This window comes from Cololabis saira, chromosome 18 (assembly GCF_033807715.1).
Source record: "Cololabis saira isolate AMF1-May2022 chromosome 18, fColSai1.1, whole genome shotgun sequence".
NCBI classification, from domain to species: domain Eukaryota; kingdom Metazoa; phylum Chordata; class Actinopteri; order Beloniformes; family Belonidae; genus Cololabis; species Cololabis saira.
In genome coordinates this window covers 41530853-41552225 of record NC_084604.1, presented here as the reverse complement: position 1 = coordinate 41552225, position 21373 = coordinate 41530853, and the positions used below count along the sequence as shown (strand labels likewise).

Sequence of the window (21373 nt, the reverse complement as noted above, 5' to 3'; positions counted from 1 at the left end):
TGTAAAGGTGTCCTTTATCATAAAGATGTCGGGGGTGTGAACCGTTCACACCTCCGCGTCGTCCATATATTCATGTTAACGTCACCTGGAAGAGCATTATCCACTTATACCGCAGTCACTTACCAAAAACATAAATATTAAATCAGTTATTCCTGCTTTAATGTGTTTTCAGTGTAAATCATTAGTTTTACAACAAGCCACAGCTGAGCGGCTATTTAACCTCTCGTCTGCAGCCGTTGGAACCTGCTAAGTTACGTTTTTTAACAAGCCATAATAACTCAGTTTCCTTGGTAACGGGAGATATTCTAGAAGGGGCCTTTAAAATTAAAATGTATTATTATTATTATAAAATAGTCCCTGAAATGCATACATTTCGTCTTTTTTCTTGAAATTTCGACTTTTTTCTCAAAATTTCGACTTTTTCTCGACTTTTTTCTCGAATTTTTGACTTTTTTCTCAAAGATTTGACTTTTTTCTAAAAAAAAAATCAACATAACTTAAGGAGATATTCTAGAGATTAACTTAAGGAGATATTCTAGAAGAAGGGGGCCTTTAAAATTAAAATGTATTATTATTATTATTATAAAATAGTCCCTAAAATGCAGTAAACATGTGAACAGGAGCAACACCCACCTCTCTCAGCACACACAGCCTGATGAAGATGAACTCCTGCTCAGACGCCGGCATGGAGTCTGCAAACTCATCGTGCTGCAAGAAGAGCAGAGGTCAGAGGTTAAAGGTCAGGGGTCAGAGACAAGGCACATTTATTTATAAAGTACATTTCACACGACGAGCATGGACTCAATGTTCTCAAATACATAAAACAAACTAAATTACAGCATTACAACAGAAACAGACAAAAGAATGTCGATAAAAACAACAATAATTAAAGCTGCAGCAGCGATGAACGGATGAACGGATGAACGGATGAACGGATGAACGGGCCCTCGCGCGTGCAATTTCTCCAATAAAGGTCAAGGACTCAAAACTGAATCCGATGACTCCACCATGACTCTTTATGTCAAGCCATTATAAAGTTATAGCAGAAAGTAGGAACTATCAAACATGGACCAACCAGATGAAGGGTGGGCGCGCTTTTTGGCGTCTAGCGTCGCCACGTTAACACTTTTGAAAGAGAAAAGTAATGCGTGTCTTCGCAGAATGGAGACGCACATTTTGATGTATAACACACCTGGGTGCACGTTACGATTCGGGCTGAATTAACTGCTGAAGGAATGGCATAAATTTCGCCAAAATTACACAATTCAAAATGGCCGACATCCTGTTCTGTTTGGGCCATGGCTCCAAGAGACTTTTCTTTAAGTTGGGCCATGATACAGGTGTGTAGCGATTTACCTGCATGTACGTCAAACCGTATTGTGGGGCTTGAGCAGCCCCCGGGTCTGGCACTCAGAAGGCACGCCGATTTCCCCTAGTGTCCAGCCGCGGTACTGCAACAGAAAATCCCATGGGGCCCTGAAAGCTTTTTTCCCATAGACCCATAGTAAAAGAGAAGCCTCTAAAAGTGTTCACAGGACACCTCCAGCTGTAATCACCGGCAATTACTAATCTTTGTATTCTATATTTTTAAGTCATGGACTTTATATCTGTCAAAAATGTTTTATAACGGCCAGAAAAGTCAAAGAAAAGTCTCTTTCTGGGCGTGACGTCACGGATGACGTCACAGCCGTGTCCGTGCATTCCACGGATGTTTTATATTAATATATATTATGTAATTCTATTATATTAATACATTAATCATATATGTAATACTATACATGTAATAATATACATTAATTAAGATATTATATTAATACATATTATATTAATACTCGCGTCATTGCCCCGGGGCATGATGGGAGGCCCCAGAGCATCATGGGAGGAGACTCAACTGAGCATGCTCTATGGGCCCGTGTATGCGGAAGTAGAGATTTTTTCAGCGTATGCGCTGAGTGAGCAGAATGCATTGAAATGAATGGGCGGCCATTTTTGACGTCCCATCCAGTTTTATAATACATCCATGGGCTTGAGGCACAAAGTTTTCTAGGGGGCGCTGTTGAGCCGTTAGGCCACGCCCATTAATGTAAACCATTAAATATCACATTTATCACCAGGCCTGACTTGCGTCAAAATTTGGTGGCTTTTGGGGAAAGTTTAGGGGGAAAAAGACCCTCATTTAGTCGTAAAAATAAAAACGAGGATAATTCCTACAGATACATTAGGGCCCTAGCGCCGTCAGAGCTCGGGCCCTAGCACCGTCAGAGCTTGGGCCTGATAAAGACATTGAAGTGAATTTGTCGCTGTCGCCAGTTACTTCCAAGATGAACGAGAGTCTTTGGTTTGGAGTCACAGAAGTGGAGTTACTTCAACATTTTGAATTTTTCTCAAAATTTCGACTCTTTTCATAAAATCTTTTACTTTTTTCTATAAATATTTGACTTTTTTCTAAAAAATTTGACTCTTTCCTCAAAAATTGGACTTTTTTCTTGACTTTTTTCAAAAAAAAAAATTTTTTCTCAACATTTTGTCTTTTTTCTCGACATTGTCTTTTTTCTTGAAATTTCGACTTTTTCTCAAAATTTTTGACTTTTTCTCAAAAATTTCGACTTTTTTCTTGACTTTTTTCAAAAAATTTGACTTTTTTCAAAGAATTTGACTTTTCTCGACATTTTGTCTTTTTTCTCGACATTTTGTCTTTTTTCTCGACATTTCCACTTTTTTCTCAAAGATTTTGACTTTTTCTCAAATGTCGACTTTTTTCTTGACTTTTTTCAAAAAAATTGACTTTTTTCTCGACATTTTGTCTTTTTTCTCGACATTTCGACTTTTTTCTCAAAAATTTCGTCTTTTTTCTCAAAAATTTAGACTTTTTTCTCAAAAATTTAGACTTTTTCCTAAAAAATTTAGACTTTTTTCTTGACTTTTTTCAAAAAAAATTGACTTTTTTCTCAACATTTTGTCTTTTTTCTCGACATTGTCATTTTTCTTGAAATTTCGACTTTTTTCTCAAAATTTCGACTTTTTCTCAAAAATTTCGACTTTTTCTCAAATGTCGACTTTTTTCTCGACATTTTGTCTTTTTTCTCGACATTTCGACTTTTTTCTCAAAAATTTCGACTTTTTTCTCAAAGATTTTGACTTTTTCTCAAATGTCGACTCTTTTCATAAAATCTTTTACTTTTTTCTATAAATATTTGACTTTTTTCTAAAAAATTTGACTCTTTCCTCAAAAATTGGACTTTTTTCTTGACTTTTTTCAAAAAAAAAAAATTTTTCTCAACATTTTGTCTTTTTTCTCGACATTGTCTTTTTTCTTGAAATTTCGACTTTTTCCTCAAAATTTTTGACTTTTTCTCAAAAATTTCGACTTTTTTCTTGACTTTTTTCAAAAAATTTGACTTTTTTCAAAGAATTTGACTTTTCTCGACATTTTGTCTTTTTTCTCGACATTTTGTCTTTTTTCTCGACATTTCCACTTTTTTCTCAAAGATTTTGACTTTTTCTCAAATGTCGACTTTTTTCTTGACTTTTTTCAAAAAAAATGACTTTTTTCTCGACATTTTGTCTTTTTTCTCGACATTTCGACTTTTTTCTCAAAAATTTCGTCTTTTTTCTCAAAAATTTAGACTTTTTTCTCAAAAATTTAGACTTTTTTCTCAAAAATTTAGACTTTTTCCTAAAAAATTTAGACTTTTTTCTTGACTTTTTTCAAAAAAAATTGACTTTTTTCTCAACATTATGTCTTTTTTCTCGACATTGTCATTTTTCTTGAAATTTCGACTTTTTTCTCAAAATTTCGACTTTTTCTCAAAAATTTCGACTTTTTCTCAAATGTCGACTTTTTTCTCGACATTTTGTCTTTTTTCTCGACATTTCGACTTTTTTCTCAAAAATTTCGACTTTTTTCTCAAAGATTTTGACTTTTTCTCAAATGTCGACTTTTTTCTTGACTTTTTTCTCGACAGTTTGACTTTTTTCTCGACATTTCGACTTTTTTCTCAAAAATTTCAACTTTTTTCTCAAAAATTTCAACTTTTTTCTCAAAAATTTCAACTTTTTTCTCAAAAATTTCAACTTTTTTCTTGACTTTTTTCTCAAAATTTCGACTTTTTCTCAAAATTTCGATCATGCATCCCGTGCAATACTGACACGGTGTTAGAAACCCAGGTAGGGTTTTTATTTTTACCTGTCCCTGCTTCTCCCGGGCCACGCCCTGGCACTCCTTGATGTCGTGGCCCATCTGGCTACAGAGCGCGCAGGGCCGGGGCTTGTTGGGCTTGAACTCCTCCCTGATGATGGTGAAGTTCGGCTCATGGGTGGCGAGTCCCAGCATGATCAGATCAGCTGGGGGGGAATAAAAACAGAGTTAGAGGGGGGGGGCAGACCCAGCATGATCAGATCAGCTGGGGGGGGGGCAGAAAAACAATAAAACCAGAGTTAGAGGGGGGGGGGCAGAAAAACAGAGTTAGAGGGGGGGGGAAATAAAAACAGAGTTAGAGGGGGGGGGAAATAAAAAACAGAGTTGGGGGGGGGGGGGGGGGGGGGGCAGACCCAGCATGATCAGGTCGGCTGGGGGGGATAAAAAACAGAGTTAGAGGGGGGGGGAATAAAAACAGAGTTAGAGGGGGGTGGGGGGTTAGAACCAGCATGATCAGGTCGGCTGGGGGGGAATAAGACAAAAGTCAGATATCAAGAAAAAAGTCAAAATATCGAGAAAGTCGAAATAAAGTCGAAATAGTCGAAATTTCGAGAATAAAGTCGAAATTTCGAGAATAAAGTCGAAATTTCGAGAATAAAGTCGAAATAAAGTCGAAATTTCGTGAATAAAGTCGAAATAAAATCTAAATTTCGTGAATAAAGTTGAAATTTCGTGAATAAAGTTGAAATTTTGAGAATAAAGTCGAAATAGTCGAAATTTCGAGAATAAAGTCGAAATTTCGAGAATAAAGTCGAAATTTCGAGAATAAAGTCGAAATTTCGAGAATAAAGTCGAAATAAAGTCGAAAGTTCGTGAATAAAGTCGAAATAAAGTCGAAAGTTCGTGAATAAAGTCGAAATAAAGTCGAAATTTCGTGAATAAAGTCGAAATAAAGTCGAAATTTCGAGAATAAAGTCGAAATAAAGTCGAAATTTCGTGAATAAAGTCGAAATTTCGTGAATAAAGTCGAAATTTCGAGAATAAAGTCGAAATTTCGAGAATGAAGTCGAAATAAAGTCGAAATTTCAAGAATAAAGTCGAAATTTCGTGAATAAAGTCGAAATTTCGAGAATAAAGTCGAAATTTCGAGAATAAAGTCGAAATAAAGTCGAAATTTCGTGAATAAAGTCGAAATAAAGTCGAAATTTCAAGAATAAAGTCGAAATAAAGTCGAAATTTCAAGAATAAAGTCTAAATTTCGTGAATGAAGTCGAAATAAAGTCGAAATTTCAAGAATAAAGTCGAAATTTCGTGAATAAAGTCGAAATAAAGTCGAAATTTCAAGAATAAAGTCGAAATAAAGTTGAAATTTCGTGAATAAAGTCGAAATAAAGTCGAAATTTCGAGAATAAAGTCGAAATTTCGAGAATAAAGTCGAAATAAAGTCGAAATTTCGAGAATAAAGTCGAAATAAAGTCGAAATTTCGAGAATGAAGTCGAAATTTCGAGAATAAAGTCGAAATTTCGTGAATAAAGTCGAAATTTCGAGAATAAAGTCGAAATTTCGAGAATAAAGTCGAAATAAAGTCGAAATTTCGAGAATGAAGTCGAAATAAAGTCGAAATTTCGTGAATAAAGTCGAAATTTCGTGAATAAAGTCGAAATTTCGAGAATAAAGTCGAAATTTCGAGAATAAAGTCGAAATAAAGTCGAAATTTCGTGAATAAAGTCGAAATAAAGTCGAAATTTCAAGAATAAAGTCGAAATAAAGTCGAAATTTCGTGAATAAAGTCGAAATTTCGAGAATAAAGTCGAAATTTCGAGAATAAAGTAGAAATAAAGTCGAAATTTCGTGAATAAAGTCGAAATAAAGTCGAAAGTTCGTGAATAAAGTCGAAATAAAGTCGAAATTTCGTGAATAAAGTCGAAATAAAGTCGAAATTTCGAGAATAAAGTCGAAATAAAGTCGAAATTTCGTGAATAAAGTCGAAATTTCGTGAATAAAGTCGAAATTTCGAGAATAAAGTCGAAATTTCGAGAATAAAGTCGAAATTTCGAGAATGAAGTCGAAATAAAGTCGAAATTTCAAGAATAAAGTCGAAATTTCGTGAATAAAGTCGAAATTTCGAGAATAAAGTCGAAATTTCGAGAATAAAGTCGAAATAAAGTCGAAATTTCGTGAATAAAGTCGAAATAAAGTCGAAATTTCAAGAATAAAGTCGAAATAAAGTCGAAATTTCAAGAATAAAGTCTAAATTTCGTGAATGAAGTCGAAATAAAGTCGAAATTTCAAGAATAAAGTCGAAATTTCGTGAATAAAGTCGAAATAAAGTCGAAATTTCAAGAATAAAGTCGAAATAAAGTCGAAATTTCGTGAATAAAGTCGAAATAAAGTCGAAAGTTCGTGAATAAAGTCGAAATAAAGTCGAAATTTCGTGAATAAAGTCGAAATTTCGTGAATAAAGTCGAAATTTCGTGAATAAAGTCGAAATTTCGTGAATAAAGTCGAAATTTCGAGAATAAAGTCGAAATTTCGAGAATAAAGTCGAAATTTCGAGAATAAAGTCGAAATTTCGAGAATAAAGTCGAAATTTCGAGAATGAAGTCGAAATAAAGTCGAAATTTCAAGAATAAAGTCGAAATTTCGTGAATAAAGTCGAAATTTCGAGAATAAAGTCGAAATTTCGAGAATAAAGTCGAAATAAAGTCGAAATTTCGTGAATAAAGTCGAAATAAAGTCGAAATTTCAAGAATAAAGTCGAAATAAAGTCGAAATTTCAAGAATAAAGTCTAAATTTCGTGAATGAAGTCGAAATAAAGTCGAAATTTCAAGAATAAAGTCGAAATTTCGTGAATAAAGTCGAAATAAAGTCGAAATTTCAAGAATAAAGTCGAAATAAAGTCGAAATTTCGAGAATAAAGTCGAAATTTCGAGAATAAAGTCGAAATAAAGTCGAAATTTCGAGAATAAAGTCGAAATAAAGTCGAAATTTCGAGAATGAAGTCGAAATTTCGAGAATAAAGTCGAAATTTCGTGAATAAAGTCGAAATTTCGAGAATAAAGTCGAAATTTCGAGAATAAAGTCGAAATAAAGTCGAAATTTCGAGAATGAAGTCGAAATAAAGTCGAAATTTCGTGAATAAAGTCGAAATTTCGTGAATAAAGTCGAAATTTCGAGAATAAAGTCGAAATTTCGAGAATAAAGTCGAAATAAAGTCGAAATTTCGTGAATAAAGTCGAAATAAAGTCGAAATTTCAAGAATAAAGTCGAAATAAAGTCGAAATTTCGTGAATAAAGTCGAAATTTCGAGAATAAAGTCGAAATAAAGTCGAAATTTCGAGAATGAAGTCGAAATAAAGTCGAAATTTCGTGAATAAAGTCGAAATTTCGTGAATAAAGTCGAAATTTCGAGAATAAAGTCGAAATTTCGAGAATGAAGTCGAAATAAAATCTAAATTTCGTGAATAAAGTTGAAATTTCGTGAATAAAGTCGAAATTTCGAGAATGAAGTCGAAATAAAATCTAAATTTCGTGAATAAAGTTGAAATTTCGAGAATAAAGTCGAAATTTCGAGAATGAAGTCGAAATAAAATCTAAATTTCGTGAATAAAGTTGAAATTTCGTGAATAAAGTTGAAATTTCAAGAATAAAGTTGAAATACAATTCCACTTTTTTCTCGACATTTCAGCTTTTATTTATTTCAGTGAAAATTGGGGTTATTGTTAATATTCCAGTTACTGAAATGCTGGGGGGGGGGGTACATTTTGAATAATAATTAAAAAAAAATTATGATAAAATAAATGGATCTTTAGACATATAGATGGATTCTTTTCAACAGGCCTGGCTGACGGGGGGCAGGTCTGTGGACCTGGGGGGGTCACGGGTCAGAGGTCGGGGGTCAGAGGTCTGTGGACCTGGGGGGGTGAGGGGTCAGAGGTCGGGGGTCGAGGGACCTGGGGGGGTCAGGGGTCAGGGGTCAGAGGTCTTACCGTCGGCTCCACACAGGCAGTGGTGGGTGTTGGGGTCGTGGTGCGGCTGGGCTGAGGGGAGAACCAGAACCAGAATCAGAACAGTTGTGGTTCTCCCCAGTGACCTTGACCGCTGCAGCAAGGTCAGTGGGGAGAAGCTGAGCAGAACTGAACCTGCAACCTCAGAGACCAACTAATAACCACAGATTATACCAACATGTTCAGCTCTTAGACCCAAACAAACAACAACTTTAAATGACAGAACAACCACGGTTACACAAAAATCATGGTTTTAAAATATTTGTACCGTATTGTCCCGAATATAAGACGACTCTCCTTTTCAAGATTCAAGTTTGAAAAAAGACTTTTTGAACACCAAATTAAATTTTTACACAGAAAATAATGACAGTACATCTGAAACAAACGATTATAAGAATATATTGGAAAGAAAAACTTCTCCTCAGCTGCCGTTAACCTGCTGATCTTCCACCCACTTTTCTCCAGATTGGAGAAACTACATTTCTACATTTTCTCTTATTTTCTTACAACTATTTTTATTGTTGTTCTTGGTGACGGGGGTTATTTTGTCTTGGGGATTCAGTTCAGCATTTACAGATCTCTGGCTCCCTCTAGTGGTGAGAAGGTGTAACGTCTAGACCTGAATGGAAGACGACCAACACTTTTTCAGTCTGATTTACCTGCAGAAACACCGTCTTATATCCGGGATTATACGGTAATATTTGTCCCAGTGAAGTGCTCCTATCTTACATTTTTTCAAACTGTTTTAAATATTCTTTATTATGTAAATGTGAAGTTACTCCAAGTAGGGATGCCCTGATACCGATACTGGTATCGGGGCTGATACTGCCCTCGTATACTCGTACTCGCAAAAATCCTCCGATACCACGCACCGATACTTGTAGTTACGGGTTAGCGCCGCTAGGGGGAGACGGTGAGCCGCCGAGCGGCTCACCGGGCCTGGCAGCCCGGTAAATTCAGTAAATTCTATCTCCCTTAATTATACAAACTGGACGGTTATTAACCTCGGAGTATTACCCTTACACACAGGGAACTTTATTAAACACTCCACGTAACTCACAGTACGACATAAACAATCCCATTGTTACATTCCGGTTAGCCGTTAGCCGTTAGCCGCGCCGACAGCCCTCAGTCTGTCTTGCTTCTGTCGTCGTCTCTTATTCTGAAACATGTCCACCCTGCTGACGTCCTGCTGCATTAATGTCACTATCTTGTCTGAAACGGCGCTCTATATAACCAGACTGTAAGAATGGGATTGTTTATGTTCTTCTTCTTTTCCTCTGTTTTATTGGCGGATCGTAACCAACTTTAAGGAGCTACCGCCACCTACTGTACAAAGTGTGTAACATCATTTCATTTAGCCTGTTTTTTAAATTCTATTTCATTGTTTATGTTGTTTCCAGAGCTGGTAGAGGAGCCAAAAATTGTACTCAAGTAAAAGTACTGTTACTTCAGAATGTACCGGCGGGGCCGTTACGCGACCGCAGGGCCGTCACCGCGGGGCCGTCACGCGACCGCGGGGCCGTTACGTGACCGCGGGGCCGTGACCGCGGGGCCGTGACCGCGGGGCCGTTACGTGACCGCGGGGCCGTTACGTGACCGCGGGGCCGTGACCGCGGGGCCGTTACGTGACCGCGGGGCCGTTACGTGACCGCGGGGCCGTTAACACGGGGCCGTTACGTGACCGCGGGGCCGTTACGTGACCGCGGGGCCGTTACGTGACCGCGGGGCCGTCACGCGACCGCGGGGCCGTTACGTGACCGCGGGGCCGTTAACACGGGGCCGTTACGTGACCGCGGGGCCGTTACGTGACCGCGGGGCCGTTACGTGACCGCGGGGCCGTTACGTGACCGCGGGGCCGCCACGCGACCGCGGGGCCGTTACGTGACCGCGGGGCCGTTACGTGACCGCGGGGCCGCCACGTTACCGCGGGGCCGTACCTCTCTGTCTCCTGATGAAGTCCATGATCTTGTGTTCTCCTTCTCCGGGGACGCTGGCGTCAGACAGGTAAACCTGGAACAGGTGAGACTCGGTCAGGACCAGGACCAGGAGTTCTGGTTCTGGTTCCTCCAGGACTCCTGGTTCCTGCCGTTAACGGTTCTCCAGACTCATTAACCCGGTTCTCCAGACTCACCACCACGTTCCTCCAGAGGTTTCTAGTTCTACACCAGACTCACCACCACGTTCCTCCAGAGGTTTCTAGTTCTACATCAGACTCACCACCACGTTCCTCCAGAGGTTTCTAGTTCTACATCAGACTCACCACCACGTTCCTCCAGCCCGGGTCGTTGCTCAGCCTCTCTGCTACGTAGTAACGGAGACACTGGGCCAGGTTGTCCATGAACTCCGTCCCCTAAAGAGACACGGACCGTTAGAGACCAGAGACCTCTGGACCGTTAGAGACCAGAGACCTCTGGACCGTCAGAGACCAGAGACCTCTGGACCATCAGAGACCAGAGACCTCTGGACCATCAGAGACCAGAGACCTCTGGACCGTTAGAGACCAGAGACCTCTGGACCATCAGAGACCAGAGACCTCTGGACCATCAGAGACCAGAGACCTCTGGACCATCAGAGACCTCTGGACCATCAGAGACCAGAGACCTCTGGACCATCAGAGACCAGAGACCTCTGGACCGTTAGAGACCAGAGACCTCTGGTCCATCAGAGACCAGAGACCTCTGGACCATCAGAGACCTCTGGACCGTCAGAGACCTCTGGACCGTCAGAGACCAGAGACCTCTGGACCATCAGAGACCTCTGGACCATCAGAGACCAGAGACCTCTGGACCATCAGAGACCAGAGACCTCTGGACCGTCAGAGACCTCTGGACCATCAGAGACCAGAGACCTCTGGACCATCAGAGACCAGAGACCTCTGGACCATCAGAGACCAGAGACCTCTGGACCGTTAGAGACCAGAGACCTCTGGACCGTCAGAGACCAGAGACCTCTGGACCGTTAGAGACCAGAGACCTCTGGACCATCAGAGACCAGAGACCTCTGGACCGTTAGAGACCAGAGACCTCTGGACCATCAGAGACCAGAGACCTCTGGACCGTTAGAGACCAGAGACCTCTGGACCGTTAGAGACCAGAGACCTCTGGTCCATCAGAGACCAGAGACCTCTGGACCATCAGAGACCAGAGACCTCTGGACCATCAGAGACCAGAGACCTCCACCTCTCTTCTTCTTCTTCTATCCTGGACTCAGAACTTCTACTATCCTGGACTCAGAACTTCTACTATCCTGGACTCAGAACTTCTTCTATCCTGGACTCAGAACTTCTTCTATCCTGGACTCAGAACTTCTTCTATCCTGGACTCAGAACTTCTTCTATCCTGGACTCAGAACTTCTTCTATCCTGGACTCAGAACTTCTATCCTGGACTCAGAACTTCTACTATCCTGGACTCAGAACTTCTACTATCCTGGACTCAGAACTTCTATCCTGGACTCAGAACTTCTATCCTGGACTCAGAACTTCTATCCTGGACTCAGAACTTCTATCCTGGACTCAGAACTTCTATCCTGGACTCAGAACTTCTATCCTGGACTCAGAACTTCTATCCTGGACTCAGAACTTCTATCCTGGACTCAGAACTTCTACTATCCTGGACTCAGAACTTCTATCCTGGACTCTGAACTTCTATCCTGGACTCTGAACTTCTATCCTGGACTCTGAACTTCTATCCTGGACTCAGAACTTCTATCCTGGACTCAGAACTTCTATCCTGGACTCAGAACTTCTATCCTGGACTCAGAACTTCTATCCTGGACTCAGAACTTCTACTATCCTGGACTCAGAACTTCTACTATCCTGGACTCAGAACTTACCGGGGTGATACAGTTGCTGTCAAACCTCTCCTTGATCTCCTCGGGGGGCAGATATCCTCCTGGAGACAAACGGAGGGACGATTACAGTCCAGACTCGTCTCTACGTTATTATAATTACATTTACAGTCCAGACGTTATTATAATTACATTTACAGTCCAGACTCATCTCTACGTTATTATAATTACATTTACAGTCCAGACTCGTCTTTAAACGTTATTATAATTACATTTACAGTCCAGACTCGTCTCTAAACGTTATTATAATTACATTTACAGTCCAGACTCGTCTCTACAGACTCTTTATCATGATTAGAGTTAAATCATAATGTGGATTATTAGAGGTTAATAATAATAATGTGGATTATTAGAGGTTAATAATAATAATGTGGATTATTAGAGGTTAATAATAATAATGTGGATTATTAGAGGTTAATAATAATAATGTGGATTATTAGAGGATAATAATAATAATGTGGATTATTAGAGGATAATAATAATAATGTGGATTATTAGAGGATAATAATAATCTGGATTATTAGAGGTTAATAATAATCTGGATTATTAGAGGTTAATAATAATCTGGATTATTAGAGTTAATAATCTGGATTATTAGAGTTAATAATCTGGATTATTAGAGGTTAAATAATAATCTGGATTATTAGAGGTTAAATAATAATCTGGATTATTAGAGGTTAAATAATAATCTGGATTATTAGAGGTTAAATAATAATCTGGATTATTAGAGGTTAAATAATAATCTGGATTATTAGAGGTTAAATAATAATCTGGATTATTAGAGTTAATAATAATCTGGATTATTAGAGTTAATAATCTGGATTATTAGAGGGTAATAATCTGGATTATTAGAGGGTAATAATCTGGATTATTAGAGGTTAAATAATAATCTGGATTATTAGAGGTTAAATAATAATCTGGATTATTAGAGGTTAATAATCTGGATTATTAGAGGTTAATAATCTGGATTAGAGTTAATAATCCCACCTTTCTGCAGGATCTCCTCCTGATTAAAGGGTAATAATCTAATCTAATCCCACCTTTCTGCAGGATCTCCTCCTGATTAAAGGGTAATAATCTAATCTAATCCCACCTTTCTGCAGGATCTCCTCCCTGATTAAAAGGTTAATAATCTAATCTAATCCCACCTTTCTGCAGGATCTCCTCCCTGATTAGAGTTAATAATCTAATCTAATCCCACCTTTCTGCAGGATCTCCTCCCTGATTAGAGTTAATAATCTAATCTAATCCCACCTTTCTGCAGGATCTCCTCCTGATTAAAAGGTTAATAATATAATCTAATCCCACCTTTCTGCAGGATCTCCTCCTGATTAAAGGTTAATAATCTAATCTAATCCCACCTTTCTGCAGGATATTCTCCTGATTAAAGGTTAATAATCTAATCTAATCCCACCTTTCTGCAGGATCTCCTCCTGATTAAAGGGTAATAATCTAATCTAATCCCACCTTTCTGCAGGATCTCCTCCCTGATTAAAGGGTAATAATCTAATCTAATCCCACCTTTCTGCAGGATCTCCTCCCTGATTAAAGGTTAATAATCTAATCTAATCCCACCTTTCTGCAGGATCTCCTCCCTGATTAAAAGGTTAATAATCTAATCTAATCCCACCTTTCTGCAGGATCTCCTCCCTGATTAAAAGGTTAATAATCTAATCTAATCCCACCTTTCTGCAGGATCTCCTCCCTGATTAAAAGGTTAATAATCTAATCTAATCCCACCTTTCTGCAGGATCTCCTCCTGATTAAAAGGTTAATAATCTAATCTAATCCCACCTTTCTGCAGGATCTCCTCCTGATTAAAGGTTAATAATCTAATCTAATCCCACCTTTCTGCAGGATCTCCTCCCTGATTAAAGGTTAATAATCTAATCCCACCTTTCTGCAGGATCTCCTCCCTGATTAAAGGTTAATAATCTAATCTAATCCCACCTTTCTGCAGGATCTCCTCCTGATTAGAGTTAATAATCTAATCTAATCCCACCTTTCTGCAGGATCTCCTCCCTGATTAAAGGTTAATAATCTAATCTAATCCCACCTTTCTGCAGGATCTCCTCCTGATTAGAGTTAATAATCTAATCTAATCCCACCTTTCTGCAGGATCTCCTCCTGATTAAAGGGTAATAATCTAATCTAATCCCACCTTTCTGCAGGATCTCCTCCCTGATTAAAGGGTAATAATCTAATCTAATCCCACCTTTCTGCAGGATCTCCTCCCTGATTAAAGGTTAATAATCTAATCTAATCCCACCTTTCTGCAGGATCTCCTCCCTGATTAAAAGGTTAATAATCTAATCTAATCCCACCTTTCTGCAGGATCTCCTCCCTGATTAAAAGGTTAATAATCTAATCTAATCCCACCTTTCTGCAGGATCTCCTCCCTGATTAAAAGGTTAATAATCTAATCTAATCCCACCTTTCTGCAGGATCTCCTCCCTGATTAAAAGGTTAATAATCTAATCTAATCCCACCTTTCTGCAGGATCTCCTCCTGATTAAAAGGTTAATAATCTAATCTAATCCCACCTTTCTGCAGGATCTCCTCCTGATTAGAGTTAATTATCTAATCTAATCCCACCTTTCTGCAGGATCTCCTCCTGATTAAAGGTTAATAATCTAATCCCACCTTTCTGCAGGATCTCCTCCTGATTAGAGTTAATAATCTAATCCCACCTTTCTGCAGGATCTCCTCCCGTATCCGGGTCTTCTCCTCCACCAGCTCCACTCCCTCCTTGGAGGCTCGGAACCTTCTGGAACGCTGCTGGTTCATCTTGGCCCGCGGAGCCTGGGGACGGGTGTGTTATTAAAACCGTTTTTTGAGCTGTTGCATGAATTATACAACTGTAAAATAACTAGTGAAATAATAATAATTTCACAATAGTTATTCTGAAATAACTAAGAAAACAATAACTCAAATAGGCCTTTCAATATCCATTTAAAGTGCAAAAAAGAAAGACATTTTAACAGCTCATGCAGTAAACAAATCATTTTATCTTGTCTGATTTGTTCTGTCACCAGACACAGCTGCCATGAAGCATCAGGGGTTTTTCAGGTGTCACCACAACAGTCCTGGAGAAGCTGCTCTGTACGGAGGGAACTGGTCGTTCCGTATTTCCTGCTGGTTTCTGAGGCGGCTGCTCCGACATGTTTGTTACTCACCACCCCGTCAATGGCCATGTACAGAACTCTCCTGGGACGAACGATGTTGAAGAGACGGTCGATGTATTCAAAGATGGCCACCATCATCTCATCCTCGTTCTTGGGGGCCGGTCTGAGGAGGAGGAGGAGGAAGAGGAGGAAGAAGAAGAAGAGAGGGGGGAGAGGTACATTTAAGACTTTTTAACACCATTTTCAAACTAAATTTAAGACCAAAAAGACATAATCCAGCGCTGAGGTCCAGGTTGCCAGATCTACCAGAAGTTCCAGCCCAAACGTGACGTAAAACCCGCCGAAATAATGAAAAACCAACCCAAATTATACACTTTCTCTACGTTAAAACCATACTGTGGCAGGTGGAGAGGCTGATTGGGCACACCTGTGCCCAATCAGCCTCTCCACCTGCCTGGCTACATAAAGAACAGCTGCACACCAGCAAGAGGGCTCTGCTGGGAGGAAGCTGCACGTAAATAAACGTTTCCTGCACTTAACCCTGTGTCCTCTGTCCTGTGGTGACCCCCGTAGCACTAGCCTTGCTACACATACATTATTAAATGCATAATACATTTCAAGCTTCACATCACCACTAAACAGCCCCAAAAGGTTCAGGCTCCAAACAAAGACTACAATTAAATTGAGTAGATTAAAGCAGCATTATGTAACTTTTTCACCTTAATCTAATATTTCATCATCATCATCATTGTGATGGAACATCAACTTCCAACAGGTTTAATGAACCTCTGTCATGGTCTGAGGGGTCTGTATCTCCTTCACTGGCACTATGTAACTTTGAGGAGCATGGTAGGAACCCTAAACACTAAAAAACTACAAATCGTTACGACTTTGACTGCTTTACGGCATACGTCACTTCCCCCTCCTTCCCGATTCGTAGTCCAGACCAAAGCTGGGCGGGGCTTGGAGCGAGAGCTCAGCAGAAGCTGGTAACCCGTTACTGCGTTGTGGCTGCAGCAGCTCCACATAACAGACGTGGGGAAAAGATCCTAATGGTTTAACTTTTCAACGGTTTCCTGCTCGGAGGCAGAACCACAGAGGCCGAGTATCTGAGATAACGAAGTATCTGAGATAACGGAGTAAAAGAGTCAACGGTTCGCTTGGATCGCGGCTGTAAGATGAGCAAACATAACCTTCCACAGTAAACCACAAACAAACACTAACACAGACCGGGGTCGGATCAAAACACGGGTTTTATTCCCACTTCTCCAGCTAAACGCAGTTGCTGGCCAGCTCTCTGCGGTGCAATTAACCCCAATCTGCTGATAAAACTAGTTTGTTGAGGAAAAAATATTAACTCTATTTGTAGCTGCAGAGTAAAAAATAATCCCACGAGCAAAACAAAAATATTGCTCACGCCTCGGAGCCTCTTCCACATAATATAGCGGTCAAAAAAGAAATGAAAAAAGTAAGAGTAATACAAAACATGTACTGTATGTTGTTATATTATACTAATTTATTGAAACACATGGCGAGTCAAACATTTACCAAAGCAGCTGCCAAACACTCCTAAACAAGGTAGTAAGACGGTGGTTGTGCAGAACTGCGGCAGTAAGTCCTCGTCAGAGTTCCACTCTTTAGTAGGGATTTCATATGGATCCAAACCGTTAATAATCATTATTTTCTCCATATTCCGCTCCCTGGCTTCCTTGTTTAAGGTATCTGGTAAATTCCAGTTCCTTTCCAGCAGTTTAACATCTTTTTTGTTTGCGTTCTGTCTGTTCACTTGGTGAAACAGAAAAGTGTCCCGTCTCCTCCATGGATCTATTATAAAACGGTCTTCTCTCATCAAAACAAATGCACGCGACGGGACAGGAGTTTTCCGGCAGTACGCGCTGGTGCTCATGGGAAACGTAGTGTTCTTTCTGGTAAAACACTACCGCTTTTGTCCAAAGGAGCCGCCAAACTCAACAAAAGCTGAAAGTTACGTTGTGCTGCTTTAAATCAAATATAATATCGTTGAGTTTATTGTATAGGATTCTACTTTTCTCTGTCGTAATGGAAACTTTTTTGTTGATAATGTCTCCTAAATATTTAGTAAAAACCAGGAAAAGCAGCCCAACCTGGCAACACAGATTTAGATTTTCTCTTCAAAACGATGAAACTTTTTAATGATGACTGGATAAAATTCCTTCAAAAATGAAGACCCTTGGATGGAGATTTAAAACAAATTAACACATTTAAAGGCCTTATTTTAGCAGAAATGGGATTTAAAACTTTTTAAGGACCCGTGGAACCCGAACCAGAGCAGGAACCGGTTCTTACTTGTCCTCCGGGTGAGTGCAGGGGTGGATGATGCCGTTCATGTCCAGGTAAAGGTTGTCAAACTCCACCTCGTTGGGGTTGGGCTTGGTGGTGTCCACGGGAATACGGACGCCGTTACATTCCTTCCCCTGGAAACAACAGAAACACAGACGCCGTTACATTCCTTCCCCTGAAACAGAGACTTTATTCATATACTTTCTTGGAGTTACATTTGCATAAAATGCTAAAAACCAAATTCTCCAAAATTAAAAACCAAAATAGACCGAAAATGGAAAAAATTCAAACGGAAAGCGATTTCCTCCGTCTCCGACTACGTTTACATGCAGTCAAACTTCAGGTTATTGATGCTGGAAACGCCGTCTCTGTGTTTGGGAATTCTGCCCCACCAGCTCAGTTCTGCTGGTTCTGGGTCAGTTATTGGTTTTACACAAAAACAAACGGTAGTTTCTTGTTGTTATTATGAGCATTATTATTATTATTATTATTATTATTATTATTATGAGTTATTATGAGTGAATGATGGTAGGATTAAATAAGTTTACACTTTTTCCTGCTCCTTTTTGCACATGTAAATTAAGATATCAAGTTTTAAAGTATGAAATTCTTGGTTTTGTTTTCTTATCTTCTCTTTAATTGTTGTGTTTTTTTTTTTTTTTTTTACACGTACAAAATCAAATCCAATCAAAAGCAGATTATTGTTATTGTATTGTTGTTATTATTATGAGCATTATAATTATGAGTTATTATGAGTGAATGATGGTAGGATTAAATACGTTTACACTTCTTCCTACTCCTCTTTGCACATAAGATATCACATTAAGATATCAAGTGTTAAAGTATGAAATTCTTTGTTTGGTTGTTTTTTCTTATCTAGAATAGTTTAAATTGTTAAAATTTCATGAATTAGTAGACTATAGTATTCTGCAAATTATGTTTAAAGCTCATAAGAAAACTTTACCAATCAACATTCAGAAAAGATTTGAAAAAAGAGAAAGCAAGTATAAGTTAAAAGGAACAGATATGTTTAAAAAACATCCAAAGATTCAGGACTAAATTGATGGAACGTTGTGTTTCTGTGAAAGGAATCAGTTTATGGAACAATCTGAATAAAGAAACTAAAGAATCCAAATCAAACATTACATTCAAAAGAACAATTAGAGCCAGAATGTTAAGGAAATTGTTGTTTTTTAATTTACGTTCTTTGTAAATTGATTTCTTGGGAAAAAGGGGCAGATTAAATAAGATTCTTCTTCTTTCTGCCCCCTTTCATTCACAATTTAGGAACGTTTGTGTTTATATTCAATTGTTTGTTGTGGTTTTATTTTATCAATGAATGAAATAAAAAAATAAAAATAAATACAACCCCCCCAGGAGGAACTTTGTTTCAGCTTACTGGTTTTATTTCTCCTTGTAATAACTAAATTATACAGTCTGATCCCCATTTGGTGAAAGACACAATTATAATTTCAAGCACTTTTCAGGTCTTGAAAATACATTATTGAAATTCAAGCACTTTCAAGGATTTCTAGCGCTGTAGGAACTCTGTAGAATTAAATAAGTTTACACTTTTTCCTACTCCTTTTTGCACATGTAAATTAAGATATCAACGGTTAAAGTAAGAAATTATTTGTTTTGTCGTCTTATCTTCTCTTGAATTGTTGTTTTTTTACACGTACAAAATCAAATCCAATCAAAAGCAGATTACTGTTATTGTATTGTGTTGTTGTTATTATGAGCATTACAAAAACGAGCAGTGAGGTTAATAAACGGAGCGGGATACCTAGATCATACGAATAATTTGTTTTTAAATTCTTATTTAAACGACACAGACCATGTTTAAAGCCTGGAATAATAGTTTACCTGGAAACATCCAAACGTTATTTAGGAAAACAGATGGTATTCATGATTTACGGAATAAACACACTTTTAAACAGACAATGGCTCATACTACATTGAAAAAGATGTGCATTTCAGTGTATGGTATAATAATAATAATAATAATAATACTAATAATAATAATACTAATAATACTAATAATACTAATAATAATAACACTCTGGAACAACCTTGATGAAAGTGTGAAGGTCTGCAAGAACATCAGGCTATTCAAACGCTGCTAGAAGCAGATTCTCATACTGAACTACCAACATTTGATGTTATAATGACCAGGATTTTTTATTTTATTATTTTTTCATTGTCTTTTTTTTCTTCTGTGCATGATGCTTTTCTCTCTTTTTTAGCTACTTTTATTATGGTGATTGTTTTTGTTTTTCTCTACTGTGCTTGATGCCTTTCGTTTTAGCTACTTTTTGACTCACTTGTCTTTTAATTACTTTTATATTGACATACTTTTATATGTCAAGAAGAAGGGTATATACTGTATATATGTATTATTATTGTTGTTATTATTATTATTATTATTATTATTATTATTATTGCTACTATTATTCTTTTATATATCGGATACTCTTATATTGCAAGAAGGGGCCGGACTAGATAAGCATTTGCTTATTCCTGTCCCTTCTTGAACAAAACTGGTTGTGCTTTATTATTGTTGTTGATTTATGGTGTGTTTTTTTTTATCGTTTTGTTCAAGATGAATAAAGATCAAATCAAATCAAAAGCATTATTATTTGTATTATTATTATGAGTTATTATGAGTGAATGGCGGTAGGATTAAATAAGTTTACACGTCTTCCTGCTCCTTTTTGCATGTGTAAATTAAGATATCAACGGTTAAAGTATGAAATTCTTTGTTTTGTTTTCTTATTTTCTCGTGAATTGTTGTTTTTTTTTTACATGTAATCAATCAAATAAAAGAAAATCTAATCAAATCAACAGCAGATCATTATTATTGTTGTACAGAAAATTATAGTTCTTATAGTATTGTGTTGTTGTTATTCCAGCCGTTAGCCGCTAACCTTCTCCTCCACATTACAGTTATTATTATTATAGTTATTATTGTAGTTTTTGTTATTATATTTGTTATTATTACAGTTATTATAGTAATGTTGTTATTCCAGCCGTTAGCCGTTAGCTGCTAACCTTCTCCTCCACGCAGTGCACGATGATAGAAGCGTACTTCCGGCTCAGCCAGCGGAAAAACGCCGGGACTCCCATCTCCTGGTGCGGGCGGTGGTGTAGGTGAGGCCGGGGCTGGAGCTGGGCCTGGAGCTGGGGCTGGTTCCGGGACTGGAACCGGGGCTGGTTCCGGGGCTGGTTCCGGGGCTGGTTCCGGGGCTGGAACCGGGGCTGGAACCGGGGCTGGTTCCGGGGCTGGTTCCGGGGCTGTAGCCGGGGCTGGACGGGTAAAAAGACCGGGATAAAAACACGCAGGTAACAGAAACAGACGCGGTTACAGCATGGATGTTTGTTACATGCTGTTTATCCGCGACGGTCGGGACTTTTACCGGGTCATGGGGACGTCACTTCCGGGACGGTGGAGGCGCCGCAGAGGGAACACAGCGCCGCCGCCGGCTACAGGTGGAACTGCAGGTCATATCCATCCTTTTTTTTTTCAACTTTATTGAAGCAAAAGACATAAGTATACACAGAATTGAGAGCAACATCAGACATATGTGTATACAACATAAACTACACAATTATACAGTCACAAATACGCCAAGGGAATTAGTCATTGACAAAGAAAAAAAAATTAAACAAATATCTTATATAGCTTACAAAGGTCATACGTTTTAACAGCTTTTTTATTTACAGAATCAGATATGGAGAATATGTATTGTTTGATATATGCAGACAGCTCCGGAAAATTCTGCTTTTTATTTAAAAATTTGGATCTGTGGATATAGAATTTAGTTAAAATAACGAGCAAATTGATCAAATAAAATTTACAGTTGAGATTCCTGTCAAATTCAATATATCCAAACAATACATTTTTCCAGCACAAATTAAATTGGGGGTAGAT

At 38.4% G+C, this 21373-nt stretch overlaps 1 protein-coding gene across 1 annotated transcript in view; it reads right to left on the bottom strand.

The window, feature by feature from the left end:
* The window catches only part of xrn2 (5'-3' exoribonuclease 2), a 40912-nt gene extending 20060 nt beyond the window's left edge, over positions 1-20852 (bottom strand). The window contains exons 1-10 of the mRNA XM_061746642.1: positions 20494-20852; positions 17449-17576; positions 15175-15286; positions 14689-14800; positions 11984-12042; positions 10411-10500; positions 10088-10160; positions 8130-8180; positions 4187-4344; positions 634-708 (exon numbers count right to left, since the gene is read on the bottom strand). Coding sequence (XP_061602626.1) covers positions 634-708; positions 4187-4344; positions 8130-8180; positions 10088-10160; positions 10411-10500; positions 11984-12042; positions 14689-14800; positions 15175-15286; positions 17449-17576; positions 20494-20568 — 933 coding nt within the window. The 5' untranslated portion in view covers positions 20569-20852. The remainder of the gene's footprint in view (positions 1-633; positions 709-4186; positions 4345-8129; positions 8181-10087; positions 10161-10410; positions 10501-11983; positions 12043-14688; positions 14801-15174; positions 15287-17448; positions 17577-20493) is intronic.
* Positions 20853-21373: the final 521 nt, after the last annotated feature.